General features: G+C 39.0%; 1 protein-coding gene across 2 annotated transcripts in view; it reads left to right on the top strand.

Annotated features, from left to right (window-relative positions):
* Window positions 1-24,617, top strand: part of COPA (COPI coat complex subunit alpha) — a 63,851-nt gene that overhangs the window by 27,239 nt on the left and 11,995 nt on the right. The window contains exons 14-19 of one of the 2 annotated variants that reach the window (XM_049880973.1): window positions 607-689; window positions 1,380-1,519; window positions 2,093-2,178; window positions 2,268-2,433; window positions 16,950-17,112; window positions 17,214-17,360. In XM_049880973.1, the coding sequence (XP_049736930.1) occupies window positions 607-689; window positions 1,380-1,519; window positions 2,093-2,178; window positions 2,268-2,433; window positions 16,950-17,112; window positions 17,214-17,360 (785 nt within the window). The remainder of the gene's footprint in view (window positions 1-606; window positions 690-1,379; window positions 1,520-2,092; window positions 2,179-2,267; window positions 2,434-16,949; window positions 17,113-17,213; window positions 17,361-24,617) is intronic. The other variant, XM_049880974.1, reaches the window with a different exon arrangement.

Below are 24,617 nucleotides of genomic sequence, written 5' to 3'. Positions count from 1 at the left end.
AACATTTCATAACTCGCTTCAGGATAATTAGAATGGTTGATTGATGTTTATGGAGCAACAGCTTGGTGCTAAATACTGTTCAACACTGAGCTGGCCCTGTCAAGATTTAGTTGGGAGGGCTCGGTCCCACCCCATTCTACTAGGAGGTCTCCATTTGCATGTTAAAAGCAGCAGAGCAGCTGCGTCCTGGGGAGGGGGCTCTGTCTCCTCCAGCTTGTTCAGAGGCCTATTGATAGGAGGCCCTAGGACACTGCAGGCAGCTTGCTGTGCTGCAGCTTGGCCAGGGAGGCCCTGCTCGTTAGCTTGACTGAGAGTGCTGTCTCCCAAGATGGGCGGCCCTTCTGCCAGTACATGGTGTTGGCTGAAATGCAGACACTTGGCCTAGAGAAAAGAGGCTTGGCAGAGGTGAGGGTTGGAGTTTGGAGGGACTGGTGGGGAAAAGTCACTCAACAATAGCCTCAGGTTACGGCTGAATTAGTTAGGAAGCAGCTGAACTGGCAAAGCCAAGATGGCAGCCAGCAAGACTGGCATCTCCATGGCACCTGACTCTGTCACCTGCCAGTGGCTCACCATATGCTCCCGCCCCTTGGTTTTGTTCTTCCTTAGCCCCTGAAGGGAAGCGATCCTCAGGCCTGACAGCCGTTTGGGTTGCTCGAAATCGGTTTGCTGTCCTAGATCGGATGCATTCGGTGAGTTAAGACTAAACCGGGAATCTAATTTAGCTCATGTAGTGACAGTGGCCTACGTATTGCAGAATAAGGAGCCCGGTTCTTTTCCTGCTCTGCCCTGGGCAGCTGTAACCATACTGCGCTTCTACCTCTACCCCTCCCCTAACCCCAATCTCTGTTCCAAATAAAGGCTTCAAAATGGGTTTGATTGGGAGGATAATCACTGTGTCTCTGGGCTGAAGAACCAAGCTAAAGTCACACAGGAGCCAAAAAAGCATTGGGTTTGATACGGGGGTGGGCTGGATGAGGAGTAGATGCCTACTCCTCCCCCTCCTTATCTTGCCACCTCCTTTGGCACTTGAAATGTAATAGATTCCAGCACAAGATAAGCAAGGCTCTCTCAAGAAAATACTTAACAAAAATGTAAGCCTCAGAAACACTGTTTTCTCTCTCTGGTTGATCGAGGAACCCAGGCTTTGGTTGGATTTCTCAGGGTGTGTGAATTGAAGGGAAAAAAACAATGTGATATCAGGGGCTCTTAGAGAGGATCTTGGTTGGAGTGGGCTAACCTGGAATGGGGACTGACTCGGACAGGAAAAAAAGTACTTAGTTTATTGAAGCTGAGGAACAATTGCTGAGGGATGGCGTCAGTTGTCACCATCTGATGCACATCCTTCCTCTCTTAACCCCACCTTCTAAAACTCATCTCAGCTTCTAATCAAGAACCTAAAGAACGAGATCACCAAAAAGGTACAGGTGCCCAACTGTGATGAGATCTTCTATGCTGGCACAGGCAACCTCCTGCTTCGAGACGCGGACTCCATTATACTCTTTGATGTACAGCAGAAGCGGTAATGGGTCAGGTGCCCCTGAGCAGACAGGCATGCAGTGGGGGAGAGTGGACATCTTGATTAGGAGCTTCATCCCTCCCCTCAGTCCCTGCCCAAGTGAGTTTGCCTTGTGACTTGGCTACTTCCTGTGCTATAGCTCCAAGGCGTTGTCTGGCCACTCTTTCCCTCCATGGTCACTCTTCATCTCCACATACACATAGCATTACAGTGAGGGACTTGATATCTGTTTATAGGGCACCTGCTCTGAATAAAAAATGCTTTTGGGACTTAGAATGAGAGGGACACAGAGATGAATAACAGTTAATTTCTACACTTAAAGGAGCTTACAGTCCAGTGATAAAAACAGACACACACAAACCCCTAATACATGGTTGTGAGGGCCAAGGGGTTGGGGAAGAGGAAAGTGGCAAAGTGCCAGCCACAAAGTGCGAGTCAGTGACTACAGGGAATGTTTATTTAGAATTATTTTTAAAACTACAGTTTCCAGTACTATAAAAATGAGAAGTAGTTAGGCCATAACCAGGGACAAGGGAATCACGCCAACTCATATTTGCCCTTTTCTCTCCATCCTAGAACTCTGGCATCGGTGAAGATTTCCAAGGTGAAATATGTGATCTGGTCAGCAGACATGTCCCATGTAGCACTACTGGCCAAACATGGTAAGCCTTCATTATATCCCCCCTGATTCAGAGACTAGCCCCTCCCTCCCCCACCCCTGCCAGCCTACTGCACTCACCTTATCCAGCAGAGCACTCATGCCCTTTGCCTCTTACAGCCATTGTGATCTGTAACCGCAAACTGGAGGCTCTGTGTAACATTCATGAGAACATTCGTGTCAAGAGTGGGGCCTGGGATGAGAGTGGGGTATTTATCTATACCACAAGCAACCACATCAAATATGCCGTCACCACTGGGTAAGTTAAATGGCATGGGGTACTGAGTGGGAGAACATGGCTTCTTGAAATCTCCGTCCTGTCTCAAGAGATGTAACTGAAGTCTTCCATTAGCTTTCTTTGTGGTAAAGCCTTGTCTAGCATGTATGCGCTAGGGGGCATCAAAACATTCTCTTTTCAACTCCTTTAAAATTGTGAATATAACGCAAAGAAAAGTACATAAATTATAAATATGCAATATACTGAAGAGTTATATAGTAAACATCTGTTTGACATTTGTTTCAGTCATCTAGTGCTTCCATAACAGAAATACCACAAGTGGATGGTTTTAACAAAGAGAAATTTATTTTCTCACAGGAAAGTAGGCTCAAAGTCCAAATTCACGGCATCAGCTCCAGGGGAAGGCTTTCTCTCTCTCTTGGCTCTGGAGGAAGGTCTTTCTCATCAGTCTTCTCCTGGACTAGGAGCTTCTTTGCGCAGGAACCCCAGGTCTAAAAGACCCTATGTGCTCCCGGTGCTTCTTTCTTGGTGGTCTGAGGTCCCCAACTCTCTGCTTGCTTCCCTTTCCTTTTATCTCTTGAGAGAGAAAAGGTGGTACAGGCCACACCCCAGGGAAACTCCCTTTATCTTGGATCAGGGAGGTGACCTGAGTAAGGGTGGTGTTACAATCCCACTCTAATCCTTTTTAACTTAAAATTACAATCACAAAATGGAGGACAACCACAGAATACTGGGAATCATGGCCCAGCCAAATTGATACATAGTTTTTGGGGACGCAGTTCTATCCGTTACAACATTCAAGTCAGAAACAGAATAATTCTGGCACCCCAGAAGCCCTTGCTGTGTGATCTTTATTAATTATAACCCTCCCTCCCTCTTCTACTCAAAGATAACATTATTCTGACCAAAAAACCCCACTGCCTAGTATGTACCTTAGTTTTGCCTGATTTTAAACTTTATGCAAATGAAATCACACTGAGTATATTATTTTGTATTTTGTTCAATGTTTTGTTTTAGAAGATTCATCCATATTGTAGCTTCAATTTATTTATTTTCGTTGTATAGTATCCCATTATATTCCATAGTTTATTTATCCAGTCTACTCTTAAGGAACAGTTGAATGATTCCTAGTGCTTATTATAAAAAATGCTTTTTTTTTTTATTTTAATTTTGTTGTTGAGAATATACACAGCAAAACAGACAGGAACTCAACATTTTCTACACGTACAATTCAGTGACGCTGATTACATTGTTACGATTACACAACCATCCTTACCTTCCTTTTCTGAGTTGTTCCTCCTCCATTAACATAAACTCACTGCCCTCTTAGGTTCCTAAAAAAAGGTTCCTACCTAATCTTTATGGCTGCTAACCAAAAAGGCCGGAAACCCTGGTGGCATAGTGGTTAAGCGCTATGGCTGCTAACCAAAAAGTCAGCAGTTCGAATCCACCAGGCAATCCTTGGAAATGAGGACCCTACTCTGTCCTATAGGGTCGCTATGAGTCGGAATCGACTCAGTGGCACTGGGTTTGATTTTGGTAACCAAAAGGCCGGCATTTTGAGTCTACCAGCCACTCCTTGGAATCCCTATTGAGCAGTTCTGCTCTGTCCTGTGGAGTCACTGTGAGTTGGAATCCACTCAAAGGCAGCAGGTTTAGCATTGGTTTTTTGTCAGTTTGATCCCATATAGATAGTTCTTAAAAGAGCATAGTGTTCAAGGCACATGTTTTTTACTAGTTAAGCTAAACTATTGCTTGGTTTTAAGTATATTTCAGGGGATATTTTTGGTTTAAGTTTTAAAAATTATCTCAGGGCAATAGTTTTGGTGGTTTATCCAGCCTGCATGGCTCCAGAAAATTCTGTTCTGCATTTTCTCCCTTTTAATCAAGATTCTTATATAGAATCTTTGATCAAAATGATGACCAATGCCTTTTTAAAAATTGTTTTACATGTATTTTTGTACAAATATTCATACATATCTCTAGAGTATATGCTCAGAGTAGAATTAACTGTGTCATAGACTGCACATCTTCACATTTATTAAGTCACATGAAACTGCTTTCCAAAGTGGTTGTACCAGTTCCTATGCCCACAGCATTGTATAAAAGTTTCATTGCTCATTGTCCTTGCCAATACTTGGCTTTATCAGACTTTTATTTTGTCCATTTAGTAGATGTGTAATGTTGTCTTGTAATTTTACGTTGTTATCTCTCATATCTAATGTGATTGAGCGCATGAAACGTTTGGCCATCCATCAGAATTTCTTCTTCTATGAATTCTGTTTGTCTTCCCCCTCCTTTTTAAATTAGATTATCTGTCTTTTTCTTGTTAATTTGTAGGAATTCTTTTTTGTTTGTTTAATATTTATTGTGCTTTAAGTGAAAGTTTACAAGTCAAGTCAGTCTCTCATATAAAAATTTATATACATCTTGCTATATACTCCTAGTTGCTTTCCCCCTAAGACAGCACACTCCTCTCCACCCTGTATTTTCATGTCCATTCAGCCAGCTTCTGTCCCCCTCTGCCTTCTCATCTTCCCTTCAGACAGGAGCTGCCCACATAGTCTTATGTGTCTACTTGATCCGAGAAGGTCACTCCTCACCGGTATCATTTTCTATCTTATAGTTCAGTCTAATCCTTGTCTGAAGAGTTGGCTTTGGGTGTAGGAATTCTTTATATATTTTGATACCAGTCTTCTTTCAGGGCTATGAGTTGTAAATATTAATATCTTCTTCCATTCTGTAGTAAGTCTTTGATTTTCTTTATGATTCCCTTTGATGAACAGAAGTTTTTAATTTTAATGTAGTTGAACTTAAGAATCTTTTTTTTTTTTAATGGATATTGGCTTTTGTGTCCTATTTAAGAAATCTTTATTGACTGCAAGATCATAAAAGTATTCTTCCATATTCTCTTGTAAAAACTTTATGGTTTTATCTTTTATGTCTAGGTTTATAATCTATCTGAAGTTGATTATTGTGTATGATATAAGACAGGGGGTCCAATTTCACTTTTTCCCAGAAGGACACTCAGTTGCCCCAGCATAACTTACTGAAAAGCATATCCTTTCTGCATTGTTCTGGTGTGCTACCTTTGTCTTATGTAAATAGTTTTTCCAGACATGCAGGGATCTGTTTCTTTGGTCTGTTTGTCTGTCTTTGCTCTAATTCCACACTGTCTCAAATATTACAGCTTTATGAGAAATCTTCATATCTGGTTAAACACATCCTCCCATCTTTCTCACTTTGTTGTAATCCATCAAAAGTTATTGGGCTATTTTTACCTAAATTTTGCACTGTCACATAAATTATAGAATCAACTTGTGAAATTATGTTAATAAAAATCTCATAAGGCTGATTCCCAAAATGCAAAGATAACTCGCATCCCCTCTTTACCACTTTATCTCTGACACCACCTACCTGGCACTTTTCTCTGACTCTAAACACCCAGAGTTAGATCAGACCTCATGGCTGACCACCCTGAACCAGGTCAAAACACACAAGTTAGGAGTCTGTCCTTCAGACTGCCAATAGGCAGATGCCAGTCTCTGCAGGTTCTCATTGCCTCCAGTGGGTTCAATAACTCAGTAGAACAACTGATAGAACTCATAGAGCATCGTCTATACTTATTATAACAACTTTAATACATTGAAACGTGTGAGAGCCTGAACTCGACAGGACTGCTTTGTTTTTCTGGGTCTCAGAAGTTTTCTGACTTAGACAGGGTACAGCCGTATCGCTTTTCTATCACTCTCTATTACTGAAAAATATTTGAGTTTTTCTTTTCTGATAGTTTCTGTCTTGCACAGGTTCCAGCTTTCACAGTTTTTTCTGTATAACCACCAACACCAAACTAAACACACTACTGTTGATTCCCACTCTTAGCATCCCTGTAGGACAGAGTAGAACTGTTGCATAGGGTTTCCAAGGCTGTTTTACGGAAGCAGACTGCCATATCTTTCTGCTGCAGAGCAGGTGGTGGGTTTGAACCACCAACCTTTCAGTTAGCAGCTTAACCACTGCTTCACCAGGGCTCCTTTTTCTAGAGCCACAAGAGGATACAAATGAGATGTACAAGCCTGGCCCTGGGAGAGGTCCAGGTGCTAGACTTCCATTGTCCTCAGAGATCTGCCACACCTCTCCTCTTGCCAATCCAGAGAGCCTAACTGCTTCCCTATTCAGGGACTGGGGCCTCTGCATATACATGATTGGTGTCTCATTACATCTACATGATTGATCGAATCAGTGCACGCTGTTGATTGTATCATGCCCCCCTCTCTTCCGAAAGTTATTCCCCAGGTGTGGTCCTGGGGAGGAGCCCTGGTGGTACAGTGGTTAAGCGCTCAGCTGCTAACCAAAAGGTTAGCGGTTTGAAACCACCAGTCACTCTGCAGGAGAAAGATGTGGCAGTCGGCTTCCCTCACTACTACAGCTTTGAAAGCTGTGAGGCAGTTCTCCTCTGTCCTGTAGGGTTGCTGGGAGTCAGAATTGACTTGGTGGCAACAGGCTCAGTTTACTTGTTTTGGTCCTCAGGGCTCATACTATATTTGCATGTGTTTAAGTGTTACCTAGCTATTTAGGAAAACAAACGCATCTTGATTGCTGGTAAATTCCAAGGTTATTTTCAGGACCCAGAGACAAAAGGCCAAATAAAATTCTTGTTCCACACCAAAATTATACACCAAAAAAAAAAAAAAAAAACCTGTTGTGATTTCACTTGGGATTGTATTGAACTGTATGTCAATGTAGGGAAACTGCATCTTTACAATATTAAATTTCCTAATCTGTGAGCATGGTATGGCAGCTCTTCACTAATTTAGGTCTTCTGAAATGTCTTTCTGTAAAGTTTTATAGTTTTCTCCATAGAGATCTTGTATTTCTCTGGTTAGATTTATTCCTCGGCGCTTGATAGGTTTTGGTGCTATTTGTAAATGGATAGTGTTAAAACTAATCCAGACTCAAAGACATGAAAGCAGAAGGTTTATTCCAAGCAGGCATTCTGTATGCGTTCAGGGAGATCATTTCACTTCTAAAAACAAGTGTTTCAAAGTAGGCCAGTTACAATTAAAAAAAAAACCTTTGAATTAACTCAAAACTATAATATTATATTTGATTGTTTTATAATTTAATGAACAATTTGCAAACTGGGGGAGTGAGAGTTTCCCTACATCATGTAGGAAATGAAAAAGAACTCCTAAAGATTGGAGATTTCACAGAAGCTTTGAAATATTTTTTTCTTAATGAATACAAGTTTCTACAGTGACCAAGTACTTAATGGTCACAGAGTTAGCATGAAAAAGGTAACTCCTGAAGGTTTGGCCTGTATTGCTTACGGATTACTGAGCTTCAGTTTGCGATGATGGAAAGATTAAATCGATTAAGAATAGGGTTGCACAGCCAATTATTTTAAGTACTGTCAGTAAGTTGTACACTTGTAGAAAATTGAACTGGCAAAGAAAAAAAAAAAAGGAGTAGCTGCTGAGGCTGCTTATATACAGCCAAACACCTCATGGTTTGGAGGTTTAGGTCATGGCTTCATGGGACATCCCAGTTAACTGGCCTAATAACGTGTTTAATTACCTCCTAATTCATTGCCTAGTGCCCGGGGTCTTAAAAGCTTGCAAGCAGCCATCCAAGGCACAACAGTTAGTCTCTATTCACCTGGAGCAACAAAGGAAGAAGGAGAATCAGGACTAGGGGAAGAAAATGGAATGTGTAGCTAATGGCCTCTATGAGCAACTGTTTCCTGTGCCATGAGAACAGAAGAACTGGATGGTTCCCAGCTACCATTACTGAACATTTTGATCAAAGCTTCTGTAGAAGAATCCTGGTTAAAACTGGGAAAATGCAGAACAGAATTTCACATTCAAATGGACTCCAGCATTTCTGGAGCCATGGAGGCTGGCTGAACCCCTGAAGATATTGCCCTGAGATAATCATTAAACTTAAAAAATATCCCCTGAAGCTTCCTTAAAACCAGACTATCAGCTTAACTAGTCAAAAATCTCTGCCTTGAGCATCATGCTCTTTTAAGAACTATCTATATGGAATTAAATTGACAACAGCAACTCAAAGATTAGATAGGATCCTTAGGGGGCAGTGAGTTTGTTATTGAGGGAGGAGCCACTCAGAAAAGGAGGGTAAGAATGGTTGCACAACTCGAACAACAACATAATCAGTGTCACTGAATTGTACAACTTGAAAATGTTCAGTTGGTGTATGTTTTGCTATGTATATTCTCAACAACAATGACAAAAAAAAAAAAAGATTTGGGCTCCACCCACCCACCTGCAGCTATGCATCTTGAAATTTAAATTACAGAAGCCCACCATCTTTTTGATTAAATCAGGATGTAATGTTTTTGTTATTGACTACCCCTTTCTACCCGGAAAAGAGAAATTTACAATGCTGCAGAGCAGCTTTTGGGGTTAGGCTTTTTTTAGTGTTAATATTTGATTTTGTGGGTAAGAAAAAACTCCTTAAAATCAAAGTAAGATATCTGTTATTAATTTTTTGTTTCACAATAGTAGTTTGTCAAAAATTTCATTGTACTGATATTTAGAAATACCAAGAGTTTTTAAATTGATTTTATATCAGGAACCTTGAACTTTTATTAATTCTAGTTAATTTATTTGTATTTTCTTTTGGGTATTTTTCATAAATCATAGTATCTGTGAATAGAGTTTTGTTCTTTTCCAGGACTAATACTTTTATATATATGTGTGTGTATATAAAATATATATGTATATGTATGTGTATGTATATATGCATGCATTTATGTATATATTGTTTCTTGTTTTGTCTTACTGCACTGACTGGGTTGTCTGGTACAATACAATGATGAGTAAGCATTGTAATAACAAACACCTTTTTCTTGTTCCCAGTTTTAAAGGGCAAGCTTTTAGTGTATTGCTGTTATGTAGGTTTGCTCTAGATTTTTTATAGATACTCCTGTATAAAGAAATTTCCTTGCTCACCACTTTTGATTTTGGACAGAACATCTAGAAGGAAGATCAACAAGAAAACAGACGACCTGAATGACACTACAAACCAACTAGACTTACCAGACATATATAGAGCACTTCTCCGAAAAACAGGACAATATACATTCTACTCCATTGCACACGGATCATCCTCCAGGATATACCACGTTTTAAGTCACAGAGCAAGTTTCGATAAATTTAAAGAGATCGAAATCATACAAAGTAGTTTCTCTGACCACAAGGGAGTAAAGCTGGAAATCAGTAACAGAAAAAAACTTGGAAAATACTCAAACATGTGAAAATTAAATAACATACTATTAAACTACCTGTAGGGCAGTGGAGAAATCACAAATTTCTTAGAGTAAATGAAAGTGAAAGCACAACATACCAAAATTTATGGGGTACAGCAAAGGCAGTACTCAGAGGAAAACTTACAGCGATAAATGCCTACGTACAAAAAGAGGAAAGATCTCAGATTAACAGCCTAACTTGACAACTCTAGGAACTAGGACAAGAAGAACAAACTAAGCCTAAACCTACCAGAAGAAAGGAAATAACAAAGATCAGAGTAGAAATAAATAACATCAAAAACAAAAACAATAGAATCAATAAAACTAGAAGTGGGTTCTTTGAAAAGATCAATAAAACTGACAAACCTTTAGCTAGACAGAGAAAAGATGCAAATAACTGAAATAAAAAATGAAAGAGGGGACATCATAGCTGACCTGATAGAAATAAAGAGAATTATGAGAGAATATTGTGAACAACTGTATGGCAACAAACTGGATAACCTAGATGAAATGGACAAATTCTTAGAAGCACACAACCTGCCCAAACTGTCTCGAGAGGAAATAGAAAGTCCTAACAGACCCATAACAAGTGAAGAGCTCGAATCAGTGATCAAAATCCTCCCGACAAAAAAAAAGTCCTGGACCAGATGGCTTCACTGGGGAATTCTGTAAAATAGGATTTAACACTAATACTGTTTAAACCCTTCCAAAATATGAGGAGGCAGGAATACTCCCTAATTCATTCTGTGAACCTGATAGTCAAACTAGACAAAGAAACAACAAAAGTAGAAAACTACAGGCCAATATCTCTTATGAATGTAGATACAAAAATCCTCAACAAATTGCTAGTGAACAGAATCCAACAGCATATTAAAAGAGTCATACACTGTGACCACGTGGAATTTATTCCAGGAATGCAGGATGGTACAACATTAGAAAATCAATCAGCGTAATACACCACATCAGTAAAACAAAGGAAAAGAACCACAGAATCATCTCTGTGGATGCAGAAATCAAGTAAGACATTGCATTGGACAGATTGCTGCAAAAGATCTCTTTAAAGTGTTAAAAAGCAAAGATGTCACTTTAAGGACTAAAGTGTGCCTGACTCAAGCCATGGTGTTTTCAATCGCCGCGTGTGCATGTGGAGGTGGACAATGAATAAGGAATACTGAAAAAGAAATGATGCCTTTGAATTATGATGTTGGCGAAGAATATCGAACATACCATGGACTGTCAAAAGAACAAAACAAATCCATCTTGGAAGAACTACAACCAGAATCCTCATTCGAAGCGAGGATGACGATACTATATGTCTCACATACTTTGGACATGTTATTAGGAGAGATCATTCCCTGGAGAAGGACATCATGCTGGGTAGAATAGACGGTCAGCGAAAAAGAGGAAGACCCTCAATGAGATGGACTGACAAAGTAGCTTCAACAGTGGACTCAAGCATAACAATGATTGTGAAGACAGCACAGGCCTGGGCAGTGTTTCGTTCTGTTTTATGTAGGGTCGCTATAAGTTGGAACTGACTCGACGGCCCCTAACAACAACAATGGATGCAGAAAAAAGTATTTCATAAAATCCAACATGCTTTCTTGATGAAAATCCTAAAGAAGATTGATATAGAGGGGGGGAAATTCCTCAGTCTGATTTAGGGCATATATGAAAAGCCAACAGCCAACATTATTCTTAATGGAAAAAGACCTAGAGCTTTCCCCTTGAAATCGGGAAGAATGCAAGCATGCTCGTTCTCACTACAACTATTCATTATGGTATTAGAAATCCTAGCTAGAGCAATAAGACAAGAAAAAGAAAAGGTATCCAGATTGGAAAAGAAAAAGTAAAATTATTTCTAATCCTGGATGATATGATCCTATATGTAGAAAATTCCCAGTATCCTACAAGAAAATTTCTAGAGTTAATAGAGAAATTTAGCAAAGTTGTATGGTACATGGTCAACAAACAAAAATCAGTTGGGTTTCTATATACCAGCAGTGAGACATGTGAAAGAGAAATTAGGGAAACAATTCCTTTTATAATAGCATCTAAGAGAATAAAATACCTAGGAATAAATCTAACCAGAGACATGAATTTATACAGTAGGAACTATAAAACACTGCTGAAAGAGATTAAAGAAGACTTAAATAAATGGAAAGATGTTCCATGTTCATGGATTAGCAGACTTAGTATTGTTAAGATGTCAGTACTGCCCAAAGCAATCTATAGATTCAGCACAATCCTGATCAAAATTCCAATAGCCTTCTTCACAAAAAATAGAAAATAAAGTCCTCAACTTTATATGGAATGGCAGGAGGCCCCGAATAGCTAAAAGTGTATTGAAATAGAAGAACAAAGTATGAGGACTCACACTCCCTGATTTTAAAGCATACTGTATAGTTACAGTAATCAAAACAGTCTAGTACTGGTATAACAGTAGACACATAGACCAATGGAATAGAATTGAGAGTCTAGAAGTAAACCCATATGTCTGTGGTCAACTGATTTTTGACAAGGGTGCTAAGCCTGCTTGATGGGGAAAGAGTCTCTTTAAGGAATGGTGCTGGGAGAATTGAATTTCCAAACGCAGAAAATGAAACAGGATCCATGCCTCATACCCCACACAAAAACAAATTCAAAATGGATTAAGGACTTACATAAACAAACTAAAACTGTAAAATTTTTGATGGAAAAATGGACAACATTGTCAGGCCCAGCTTTCAAGAGTGGATTATCTAATATAATAACAAAAGCACAAACAGCAAAAGACGTAAAAATTAAAAACTTTTGTTCATCAAAAGACTTTACCAAAAAAAAAAATGAAAAGACAAGCTACCGACTGGTAGAGTATCTTCAGAAACCACATATCCAATGAGAATCTAATAACCAAAAATATAAAATTTTGACAACTTAGAAAGACAAATAGCCTAATCATAAAATTGGGCAAAGGACTTGAATAGACATTTCACCAAAGGGGATGGCCACCAAACACATAAAAAGATGCTCAGCATCATTAACCATCAGAGAGATGCAAATCAAAACCACAATGAGATACCATTTCACTCCCACTAGGATGGTTGAGGAGCTCTGGTGGCGCAGTGGTTAAGAGCTCAGGTGCTAACCAAAAGGTCAGCAGTTCGAATCCACCAGCCACTCCTTGGAAACCCTATGGGGTAGTTCTACCCTGTCCTGTAGAGTCACCATGAGTCAGAATCAACTGGAGGGCAATGGGTATCAATGTTTTGTTTTTGTTTTTTTTTATTAGGATGGCTAAGATTAAAAAGAGAAAAACAGAAAATAATAAATGTTGATGAGGATGTGGGAGAATTGACTTGAAAGTGGAGACTCAAAAAGAGACTTGTACACCAGTGTTCATTGCAACAGTATTCATAATAGCCAAAAGGTGGAAACAACCCAAATACCCATCAACAGGTAAATTGGTAAAGAAAATGTGGTACATATATACAATGGAATACTACTCCTCAGCTAGTAGGAGAAATGAAGTCTTGATGCATACTGCACTATGGATGGACCTTGAAGACGTTATGCTGAGCGAAATAAGCCGGTCAGAAAAGGACAAATACTATGTTACCTTATTTGCCTAAAAAGACAAGAAAAGACAAATGCAAACAGACCAAAGTTTTATTAGTGGTTACCAGGGGCAGGAGGGCGGGGGAGAAGGAGGGTTAACAATGATGGAAAAATGACATTGATTAAGGGTAGGGTTGCACAGCAGATTGTTGTAAATACTGTCATTAAGGTGTACATTTGCAAGAAGTTGAATTGGCAAAAATTGTGTTGTAATATGTATACAACTACCAAAAAAAAAGAGTAGCTGCTGAGGCTGCTTATGTACAACCACACACTTCATGACATTTGCTTCCTTGTTTTGGAAGTTGAGGGTCACGGTTTCATGGGATATCTAGTTAATTGGCCTAGTAACATGTTTAGTGCGTTTGTTCTACCTCCTAGTTTGTTGCATAGTGCATGGGGTCTTAAAAGCTTGCAAGCAGCCATCTAAGGCACAGCAATTGGTCTGTATTCACCTGGAGGAACAGAGGAAGAAGGAGAGTCAGGAATAGGAGGAGGACATGGAATGTGTGGCTGATTGCCTCCATGAACAGTGGCCTCCTTTGCTTTGAAACCAGAAGAACTGGATGGTGCCCAGCTACCATTACTGACCAAGGATTCCATAGAAGACTCGTCATCAAAAGGAGCGAAGTGCAGAATGGAATTTCTAATTCAAATGGACTCTAGACTTTCTGGAGCCGTGAAGGCTGGATGAACCCCTGAAACTATTGCCCTGAGATAATCTTTAAACAGTAAACCAAAAATATTCCCTGAAGTCATCTTAAAACCGAAGAATAGCTTAACTAGGAAAAAAGGTCTGTCTTGAGCATTAAGGAGCCCTAGTGGCACAGTGGAAACCCTGGTGGCATAGTGGTTAAGTGCTACGGCTGCTAACCAAAGGGCCAGCAGTTCGAATCAGCCAGGAGCTCCTGGGAAACTCCATGGGGCAGTTCTACTTTGTTCTATAGGGTTGCTATGAGTCGGAATCAACTTGACGGCACTGAGTTTTTTTGGGTTAGTGACACAGTGGTTAAACGATCAGCTGCTAACTAAAAGGTCAGCAGTTCAAATCCACCAGCCACTCCTTAGAAACCCTATGGGGCAGTCCTGTTCTGTCCTACAGGGTCACTATGAGTTGGAATCAACTGGAAGGCAATGGCTTTTTTGAAGGGGGTGGGGTGGGGTTGAGAATTATACTCTTTTTTTTTAAATCATGCTTTAGGTGAAAGTTTACAGCTCAAGTTAATTTCTCATACAAAAACTTATACACATTGTTATGTGACATTAGTTGCAATCTCTGTTGTTTGACAGCATACTCCCCCTTTCCACTCTGAGTTTCTTGTGCCCATCGAACCAGTTGCTGTCCATTCCTGCCTTTTCATCCTGTCTCCAGATAGAAGTGCCCATTTGGTCTCGTGTGTCTGCTTGAACTAAGAAGCATGTTTTTCAGGATGATTATTTTATGTTTTATAGTCCACTCTGATCTTTGTCTGAAGAGTGGGCTTGGAAATGGTTTTAGTTCTGGGTTAACAGAGCTTCCAGGAGCCATGGCTTCGGGGGTTCCTCCAGCCTCAGTCAGACCATTAAGTCTGGTCTTATTAGGTGAATTTGAGTTCTGAACCGCAGTTTTGCATTATACTTTTTTATGAGCTGTCCATATGGTATCAGATTGTCAACCCCATTGTCATTGACTGGATTCCAACTCATAGTGACCCTATAGGACAGAGTAGAACTGCTCTGTAGGATTTCCAAGGAGTGGCTAGTGGATTCAAAATGCCGACCTTTTGGGTAGCAGACGATCTCTTAATCACTGCGCCACCAGGGCTCCAAATTGACAACAGCAACTCAGAAGATAAGATGGGATCCTTAGGGGGCAGTGTGTTTACGTTAATGAGTGAGGAACAACTCAGAAAAGGAGGGCGAGAATGTTGCACCACTGAAAGAGTGTAATCAATGTCAGTAAATTGTACATGTGGAAACGGTTGAATTGACGTGTGTTCTGCTGTGTATATTCTCAACAACAACAAAATAAAATTTAGAAAAGAAGAAATTTCCTTGCTATTATTTCTAGCTCGCTGAGTTTTTATCTTGAATGAACATTGAATTTTATCAGCCACCTCTTCCACATCTATTGAGGAAATCATATGATTTTTTTCTTTCTTTGATTAATGTGATGAATTATATTGATTTTTGTCTAATATAAACCAACATAGTATTCCTAATACAAACCTAACTTTATCATGATATTTTACCCTTTTTAAGTGTGGCTAGTTTCAGTTTGCTAAAATTTTGTTCAGAATTTCTGCACCTGTGTTGAGAAGTGAGATTGCCCTGTGATTTCCATTCTCTTTCTGTCCTTAATCTGGTTTTGGTTGTGCTAATTAGTGTACCTTGTTTTTCTCTTTTCTCTCAATGAATTTGTATGAGGTTGCAATTAATTCTTCCTTGAATATTGGATAGAATTTGCCAGCAAAGCTGCCCAGGCCTAGGGCTTTCTTTGAGGGAGGATTTTCATCTGATTTAATTTATTTTATTTAGTGGTCATAGGACTGTTGTGTGCCGTCAAGTCAATTCCAGCTCATAGCAACCCTGTGTGACAGAGTAGAACTGCCTCTTAGGGTTTCCGAGATTGCCATCTTTGCAGGAGTAGATTGCCAGGTCTTTTCTCCCATGGAGCAGCTGGTGGGTTCGAACTGCTGACCTTTGGCTTAGCAGCCAAGTGCTTAACCATTGTGCATCCAGGGCTCCTTTATAAGACTGTAGAAGGTTTCTTTTCTTTTTGAGTCAATGGTAGTAAATTTTATTTTTCAGGGAAGTTGAACAGTTAAAGTTATTCATATTCTTGTTCTACAGAGTCTATATTAATATTACCCTTTTCATTTCTGTTATTACCTTCTTAATCAGCCTCATGAGAGGTTTATTAATTTTATCTGACTTTTGGCTTTATTGAACTTCTCTATTACGTTTTGTTTTCTGTTTCATTGATTTCTGTTATTGACTGCAGTTTCCTTCTAAGTACTTTCTTTGGTTGACTTTAAAAGGAATAGTAAAATTAATTGAGATAGATGCTCATTAAATTTTATTCTTTCTCCTAATATATGCAGATAAAAAAAAACAGAGCCCATTAATTTGCAGTATTTCTTTTAATACAGTACACGTGGACAAGGCTATAAATTATCAAGTATACCCATTGGCTATACCCATTAGTTTTAATTTGCAATATTTTTGTCATCACTTAGTTCAGAATATTTTCTGCTTTCCACGATTTCTTTATATGTCAGAATTCTTCACATCTACCCCTCTTCTGCTTTAATTATAGCCTGCAAGGAAGGAGTTAACTATCTGCAGTGGCCTACTGATTGTATATCAAAACTTAGGATTTAACTCTTAGGCCCATGTCTGTTACTCAGCTCCTATAGTAGTCAGTTATGAAGAAGGATCATATCATTTGCTGGATTTTCCACACTTTATGCAAATGAATAAAATAAATAAAATTAGCATTTAGTTCTGCTCTTTTCTGAGTCACTTCTTATCTGTACCGTTGTTCATATGGCACTTGACAAGAGGGTAATGAGAAGATAAAAGGCTATGCCCTAGACTTGTTCCATTTCTTTACAGGCTGGATTTTCCACAGGTTCTAGCCCTCTCCCTTCATTTACGGCAAGTTGTGCCCTTTACACCCTGTTCTTAGGGACCACGGGATCATCCGAACTCTGGATTTACCCATCTACGTCACACGGGTGAAGGGCAACAATGTATATTGCCTAGACAGGGAGTGTCGTCCTCGGGTACTCACCATTGATCCCACTGAGTTCAAGTTCAAATTGGCCCTGATCAACAGGAAATATGATGAGGTATGAAGTGTGGAAGCATGCCAGGAGTATTGAGAGGGGCAGCACTTGCTTTTTTTTTTTCCTCAGTGATCTCTACTCACTGCCCTACCGCAAATTTCTAGGTGCTGCACATGGTGAGGAATGCCAAACTGGTAGGCCAGTCCATCATTGCTTATCTCCAGAAGAAGGGCTATCCTGAAGTGGCACTGCACTTCGTCAAGGATGAGAAAACTCGCTTTAGCCTGGCACTGGAGTGTGGAAACATTGAGGTGAGAGAAATATGGTCACAAGCCCTGTGTTGTTTTGAGAGTGATTAGGGTGTCATTGAGAAGGCATTATCCTGAGTTTGCTTCTTTAGCCAGTATAATAGAATTTGAAATTTTTTAGATTGTTAAATTGTGCCATTTTCTTGTTACTTTGTCTAACTCTGCCTTTTCTGTCTTTGCTTTGCCACAGTGTTTCCACTACTGTTAGTAATGAATGGATTCAGTAACTTCTGAGATAGAAGAAAGATATCATGGAATTTGAAAAATTCCATTTACTTCCTTGCCACTTGATCTTGCTGACTACTTAGGTGGTGGGGTACTTATTCATTGGGGTCCGGCCGGAGTCTATAGGCATTACTTTTAAATGGGGAGAGGGCTTCCTAAAATTAAATTTCTAGTTCTGAACACCCTTCTTTCACTATTTCTTCCATCTTTCCTAAAACTTCTTTGGATTTTCAAACCTGGCAAGTAGGAAATAAGGTAGCTAAGCAAGAACTGACCCTGTGGAATTTTTTTTTAGGAGGTAATATTGTAGTAGTAGTAAATTTTTGAGGTAGAGGATAATGTGATATGATTCTTCTATTCATGGATCTAAAGTGACTTTTTATATATTCTTTTATTAATTTTAATTTTACATATTTTTAAACTTTTTAATTGTGTTTTTTGGTGAAAGCTTATAAAGCAAACTAGTTTCCCATTCAATAGTTTGTACATAAAGGGTTCCATGACATTGGTTACATTCCCCACAATGTGCCAGCACTCTCCCCATTTTTACCTTGGTTTTTCTACCCCTTCCTGCCTTCTCATCTTTGCTTTTGGGCAAATGTTGTCCATTTGATCTCGTGTAATTGATTGTTCTAAGGAACATGTTCCTCTTGGGTATTACTGTTTATTGTATTTTATTGTTTGGCTGAAAGGTGGTTTCTGGGAATGGCTTCAGTTCCAGATCAGAAGGGTGTCTTAGGGACATAGTCTTGGGGGTTCCTCCAGTCTCTGTTAGACGAGTAAGTCTGCTCATTTTTGTGAATTTGATTTTTTATTCTACATTTTTCTCCTACTCTGTCCAGGACCCTCTGTCGTGATCCCAGCCAGAGCAGTCTATAGTGGTAACTGAACACCACCTAGTTCTTCTGGTCTAGGGGTTGTGTAGGCTGTGGTTTCATGTGGTCCATTAGTCATTTGGACTAATTGCTCCCTTGAGTCTTTGGTTTTCTTCACTCTCCTTTGCTCTGGATGGGAAGAGACCAATAGTTGTATTTCAAATGACTGCTCGCAAGCTTTTAAAACCCCAGATGCTAATCACTAAAGTAGCATGCTGAACATTGTTGTTATGTACAGTGTTGTGCCAATTGACGTAGATGTCCCTGGAGAGTATGGTTCTTTGCCTTCTTATCTAGGAACCTCAAGGTTTTGGGTTATGTCTAAGAAGTTTCCATGACTGTGCCTCTTGTGTGCTCTATTGCCTGTGCTAATATACATGCAGCACCTACAATTATGTATGTAGAAATATCCACAGTCAAACTGATATCTGCATGTGGGTGTGCTCCCTTACACCCTCCCACACACCTTTATCATACCTATCTACCTATGTATCCATTTCTAGATTGTTGTTTGTTAATACTGTTGTTGCAGGATTGTATGTCATAGTAATTATAGCAGTTGCCCTTTATTCTTGAGCTTCTCTCAGTGTGTTTCTTTGCCTTGGTCGTGTTGTGCTGACTTCTCCCATATTGTGTATTACCTTTCCCTTCACCATTATTGGAAATCCTGGTGGTGTAGTGGTTAAGTGCTACGGCTGCTAACCAAAAGGTCAGCGGTTTGAATCCACCAGGCATTCCTTGAAAATTCTATCAGGCAGTCCTACTCTGTCCTATAGGGTCACTATGAGTCGGAATCAACTTGACGGCAACAGGTTTGGTTTGGTTTTTCACTGTTATTAACACATGTCTTCTGTCTAGTTAGTAGTTTTCCCTCCCTGCCCTTCCCATCCTAGGTAACCATCAAAGAATTTTTTTTTCTGTTTGTAAACCTTTTCTTGTTTTTTTGTAATAGTGGTCTCATATAATATTTCTCTTTTTGTGATTGACTTATTTCACACAGTGTATTGTCCTCCAAATTCATCCATATTGTGAGATGTTTTGTGGATTCGTCCTTATTCTTTATCATTGCATAGTAGTAGTCCATAGTGTGTGTACCACAGTTTGTTTATTCATCCATCCATTGGTGGGCACTTAGGTTGTTTGCATCTTTTTGCTATTGTGACTAAAGCTGTAATGAACATGGGTATGCACATGTCTTTTCGTGGCACCGCTCTTATTTCTTTAGGGTATGATACCTAGGAGTGGGATTGCTAGATCATATGGTAATTCTATTTCTAGATTTTTAAGGAATCGCCTTATCTTTTCCATAGTGGTTGTACCATTTTACATTCCTGCAATCAGCGTATAAGAGTTTAGCCTCCCCAGCCTCGCCAACAATTTTTTTAAATTAGTACCGGTGTAGTCGAAGTGAGATGTTCTCTCATTGTAGTTTTGATTTGGATCTCTCTAATGGCTTATTGAGCTCTGGTGGTGCAGTGGTTAAGAGCTTGACTATTAACCAAAAGGTCAGCAGTTTGAATCCACCAGCTACTCCTTGGAAACCATATGGGACAGTTCTATTCTGTGCTTTAGGGTTGCTATGAGTCAGAATCGACTCCATAGCAATGGTTTTGTTTTGTTTTAATGGCTAATGAACATGAGCATTTCTTCATGCGTTTGTTCGCTGCTTGAATGTCTTCTTTGGTGAAGTGTATTCTTATATCCTTTGCCCATTTTTTAATTGAATTATTTGTCTTTTTGTTGTTGAGGTATTGAAGTCTTATATGAATTTTAGAGATTAGACTGTTGTTGGATGGTTTATAGCCAAAATTTTTTTCCCAGTCCATAGGTTCTCTTTTTATTCTTTTGGCAAAGTCTTTTGATGAGCATGAGTGTCTAATTTTTAGAAGGTCACAGTCTTCTGCCGTTTGTGCATTTTTAGTTATGTTTGGTATTCTATTTACACCATATAGTAGGGTCCCTAGCATTGTCCCTATTTTTTACTTCCATAATCTTTATAGTTTTATAGGTCTTTGGTTGATTTTGAGTTAGTTTTGGTATATGGTGTGAGATATTGGTCCTATTTTCATTTTTCTACAGATAGACATCCAGCTTTGCCAGCACCATTTGTTAAAGAGACTGTCACTTCCCCTTTTAATGGACTTTGACCCATTCTTGAAGATGAGCTTTCCATACTTGAATGGATTTACATCTGGGGTCTTAATTCTGTTCCATTGGTCTGTGTCTGTCGTACCAGTACCAGGCTGTTCCTTTGTTTTTAGATCATACTTTAGATGAAGGTTTACAGAACAAACTAGCTTCTCATTAAACAGTTACTACACATATTATTTTATGACATTGGTTAACAGCCCCATGACACGTCAACACTCTCGCTTCTCGACCTTGGGTTCCCTGTTATTAGCCCTCCTGCCTTCTAGTCCTTGCCCCTGGGCTGGTGTGCCCCTTTAGTTTCATTTTGTTTTATGGACCTGTCCAACCTTTGGATGGAGGGTGACCCTCAGGAGTGACTTCATTACTGAGCTAAAAGGGTGTCCAGGGGCCATACTTTTGAATTTCTCCAGTCTCTGTCAGGCCAGTAATTCTGGTCTTTTTTCGTGAGTTAAAATTTTGTTCTATATTTTTCTCCAGCTCTGTCCAGGACACTCTATTATCATCCCTGTCAGGGCAGTCAGTGTGGTAGCTGAGCGCCATCTAGTTGTACTGGACTCAGACTGGTGGAGGCCATGGTAACTGTGGTCCATTAGTCCTTTGGACTACCAGGCTGTTTTGACTACCGTGACCATACAGTAGGTTCTCAGATCAGGTAGTGTGAGGCCTCCTACTTTGTTGTAATTCTTTAATAATGGTTTACTTATCTGGGGCCTCTTTGCTGTCCATATGAAATTGGTGATTAGTTTTTTTATCTCATTAAAGGATGCTGTTGGAATTTGGATCAGGATTGCATTATATCTATAGATTGCTTTGGGTAGCATTGACGTTTTTACAATGTTAAGTCTTCTTGTCCTTGAGCATGGTATATTTTCTCATATATGTTAGGTCTCTTGCAATAGTGTTTTGTAGTTTGTAAATGTGTTTTACATCTCTGGTTAGATTTATTCCTAAGTGTTTTATCTTTTGGGGAGCTATTATAAATGGTATTGTTTTTCTGATTTCCCTTTTAAAGTTCTCATTGTTGATGTACAGGAATCCAACTGATTTTTGTATGTTGACCATATATCCTCCTACCTTGCTGAATTCCTCTATTAGTTCCAGTAGCTTTCTGGTGGAATCTTTGGGATTTTCTGTGTATAGGATCACATAATCTGCGAATAGGAATAGTTGTACTTCTTCCTTACCAATTTGAATGCGCTTTATTTCCTTTTCTTGCCTTATTGATCTAGCTAGGACTTTCAGCACAGTGTTGAATAAGTATTGACAAAGGGCATCATTGCCTGGTTCCCATTGTCAAGTGAATGCTTTTAGCTTGTCTCTGTTGAGAATGTAAGCTGTTGGTTTTGTAGAAACGGTGTTTATTATGTTGTGGAATTTCCCTTGTATTCCTATTTTGCTGAGAGTTTTTATCAGAAATGGGTGTGATACTTACTCAGTGCCTTTTTTGTGTCGATTGAGAGGATCATGTGATTCTTTTCTTTTGTTTTATTTATGTGGTGAATAACGTTCATTGATTTTTGAATGTCAAACCATCCTTGCATACCTGGTCATGATGCATTATTTTTTTTTAGATGCTGTTGAATTCTGTTGGTTAGAATTTTTTTGAGAAGTTCTGCTTCTATATTCATGAGGTACATTGATCTGTAGTTTTCTTTTTTTGTTGTTGTTGTGGTGGTGTCTTTGCCTGGCTTTGGTATCAGGGTTATACTGGCTTCATAGAATGAATTCAGAGTATTCCTTCCTTCTCTATGCTCCGAAATAGTTTGAGCACTCTTGGTGTGAGATCGTTTCTGAGTGTTTGGCAGAATTCTCTGTGAAGCCGTTTGGGCCAGGATTTTTTTGTTGTTGTTGTTATGGGTCTGTTCAATATTTCTACCTCAGTTTGTGTTAGTTCAGAGTAGGTAGTATGTTTCTAGAAATTTGTCCATTTCCTCTAGGTTTTCAAGTTTGTTGGAGTACAGTTTTTCATAGTATTCTGTTATGGTCCTTTTTATTTCAATTGGTTCCATTGTAATGTCACCCAGCTCATTCATTATTTGAATTATTTGCTTCTTCTGCTTTTCTTTTGTCAATTTGGTGAGTACTTTGTTGATTTTATCGATCTTTTCAAAGAACTAATATCTGGTCTTATTGATTCTTACTATTGGTTTCCTGTTCGTTGTTTCATTTATTTCTGCTCTAATCTTTATTATTTCCATCCTTCTGGTGACTGTGGGCTTCTTTTGTTGCTCTGTTTCTGTTTGTTCAAGTTGTAGGTTTAATGTTTTGATTTTGGCCCTTTTTTGGTGTGTGCGTTTATTGCTATAAATTGACCTCTGAGCTTTTGCTGTGTGTCAAAGGTTTTTGTATGTTGTATTTTCAATCCTGTTTAATTCTAGGAATTTTTTATTTCATCTTTGATTTCTTCTGTTACCCAGTGGTTTTTAAGCAAGATGTTATTCCGTTTCCATGTACTTGATTCTTTTTTTTTCCCTCAATGATCCCGTTACTGATTTCTGCCTTTATATCGTTATGACCAGAGAAAAGTCTTTGTGTTATTTTGATGGTCTGGATTTTATGGAGGCTTGCTCTGTGGCCTAAATTGTGGTCTATTCTGGGGAATGATCCATGTGTGTTGGAAAAGAATGTATACTTTGCTGTCGTTGATGCAGTGTTATGTATGTCTGTTAGGTCAAGTTGGCTGATTGTGGCCTCTAGATCTTCTGTATCTTTGACTTTCTGTCTAGTTGTTCTGTCTTTCAGTGGAAGTGGTGATTTGAAGTCTCCTACTATTATTGTGGAACTGTCTATTCCTATTAGAGTGCTGTTAGGTTTTTTTTTTAATGTATTTTGGAACCCTGTCATTGGGTGCATATATTTATTGTGTTCATGTCCTCTTGGTGGATTGACCCTTTAATTCTCCCTTACGTTTTGTGGTGAATTTTGCTTAAAGCCTATTTTATCAGAGATTAATATTGCCACTCCTGCTTCTTTTGGTTATTGTTTGCTTCATGTATTTTCTTTCAGTTCTTTGGGTTTCAGTTCTTTCAGTTTCTTGTATTTGTGTCTAAGGTATATCTCTTGTAGACAGCATATTGATGGGTCGTGTTGTTTTAATCCGTTCTGCCACTCTGTCTCTCTACTGGTGCATTTAAAGCATTTACATTCAGTGTGATTATCGATAGGTATGAGTTTGTGTGTGTGTGTGTGTGTAGTGTTGACAGTTTCTTCGTTCCACTTAATTTCTGTGTTGAGTTCTTTGTGAATTTTCTTTTCTTTTATTGTTCTTGATTTTGTGTTTACTGAGTCTCTGTTTTTTTGTTTTGTCTTTTTTTAATTTTGATGAGTAGATGTGTTAACTTTCTTTGTGTTTACCTTGAAATTTACCTTTACCTTCCTAAGTTTAAAGCAGTCTTTTATTTCTTGATATCTCCTTGACTTCCTTTCCATATGAAAGTTCTATAACTACACTACTTATTACTCCTTTTTGTTTTGGTGTCGTCATTTACAGATTGACTTCTCCAGTTCCCTGTTTTCAGTCTCTTAGCTTTTTTTTTTATTTTTAAGAATTATTTTTCTGAGTTGATATCTGGCTGATGCTGCCCTGTGTCTTAGTCTCAGGTTGTTGTGTGATGTTTTTGGTTTTCTGTCTGGAGGACTTCCTTTAATATTTCTTGTAAGTTTGGTCTGGTTTTTGCAAATTCCCTTAATTTTTGTTTATTTGGAAATGTCTTAATGTCGCCATCGTATTTAATCGACTCGGCGGCACTGGGTGTATAATTTTTGGTTGGCAATTTTTTTCTGTTAAGATTTTATATATGTTATCCCATTGCCTTCTTGCCTGCATGGTTTCTGCCAGTAAGCATAGTTTAGTCTTAATTGGTTCCCCTTTGTACGTGACCTTTTGTTTTTCCTGAGCTGCTCCAAGGATTCTTTCATTGTCTTTGGTTTTGCCAAATTTGATTATGATATGTTTTGGTGACTTTCTTTTGGAATCTATCCTGTATGGGGTTCATCGAGCTTCTTGGAT

Source organism: Elephas maximus, chromosome 3, assembly GCF_024166365.1.
Source record: "Elephas maximus indicus isolate mEleMax1 chromosome 3, mEleMax1 primary haplotype, whole genome shotgun sequence".
Taxonomy (NCBI): Eukaryota; Metazoa; Chordata; class Mammalia; order Proboscidea; family Elephantidae; genus Elephas; species Elephas maximus.
This window is presented reverse-complemented; position numbering and strand designations above follow the sequence as displayed.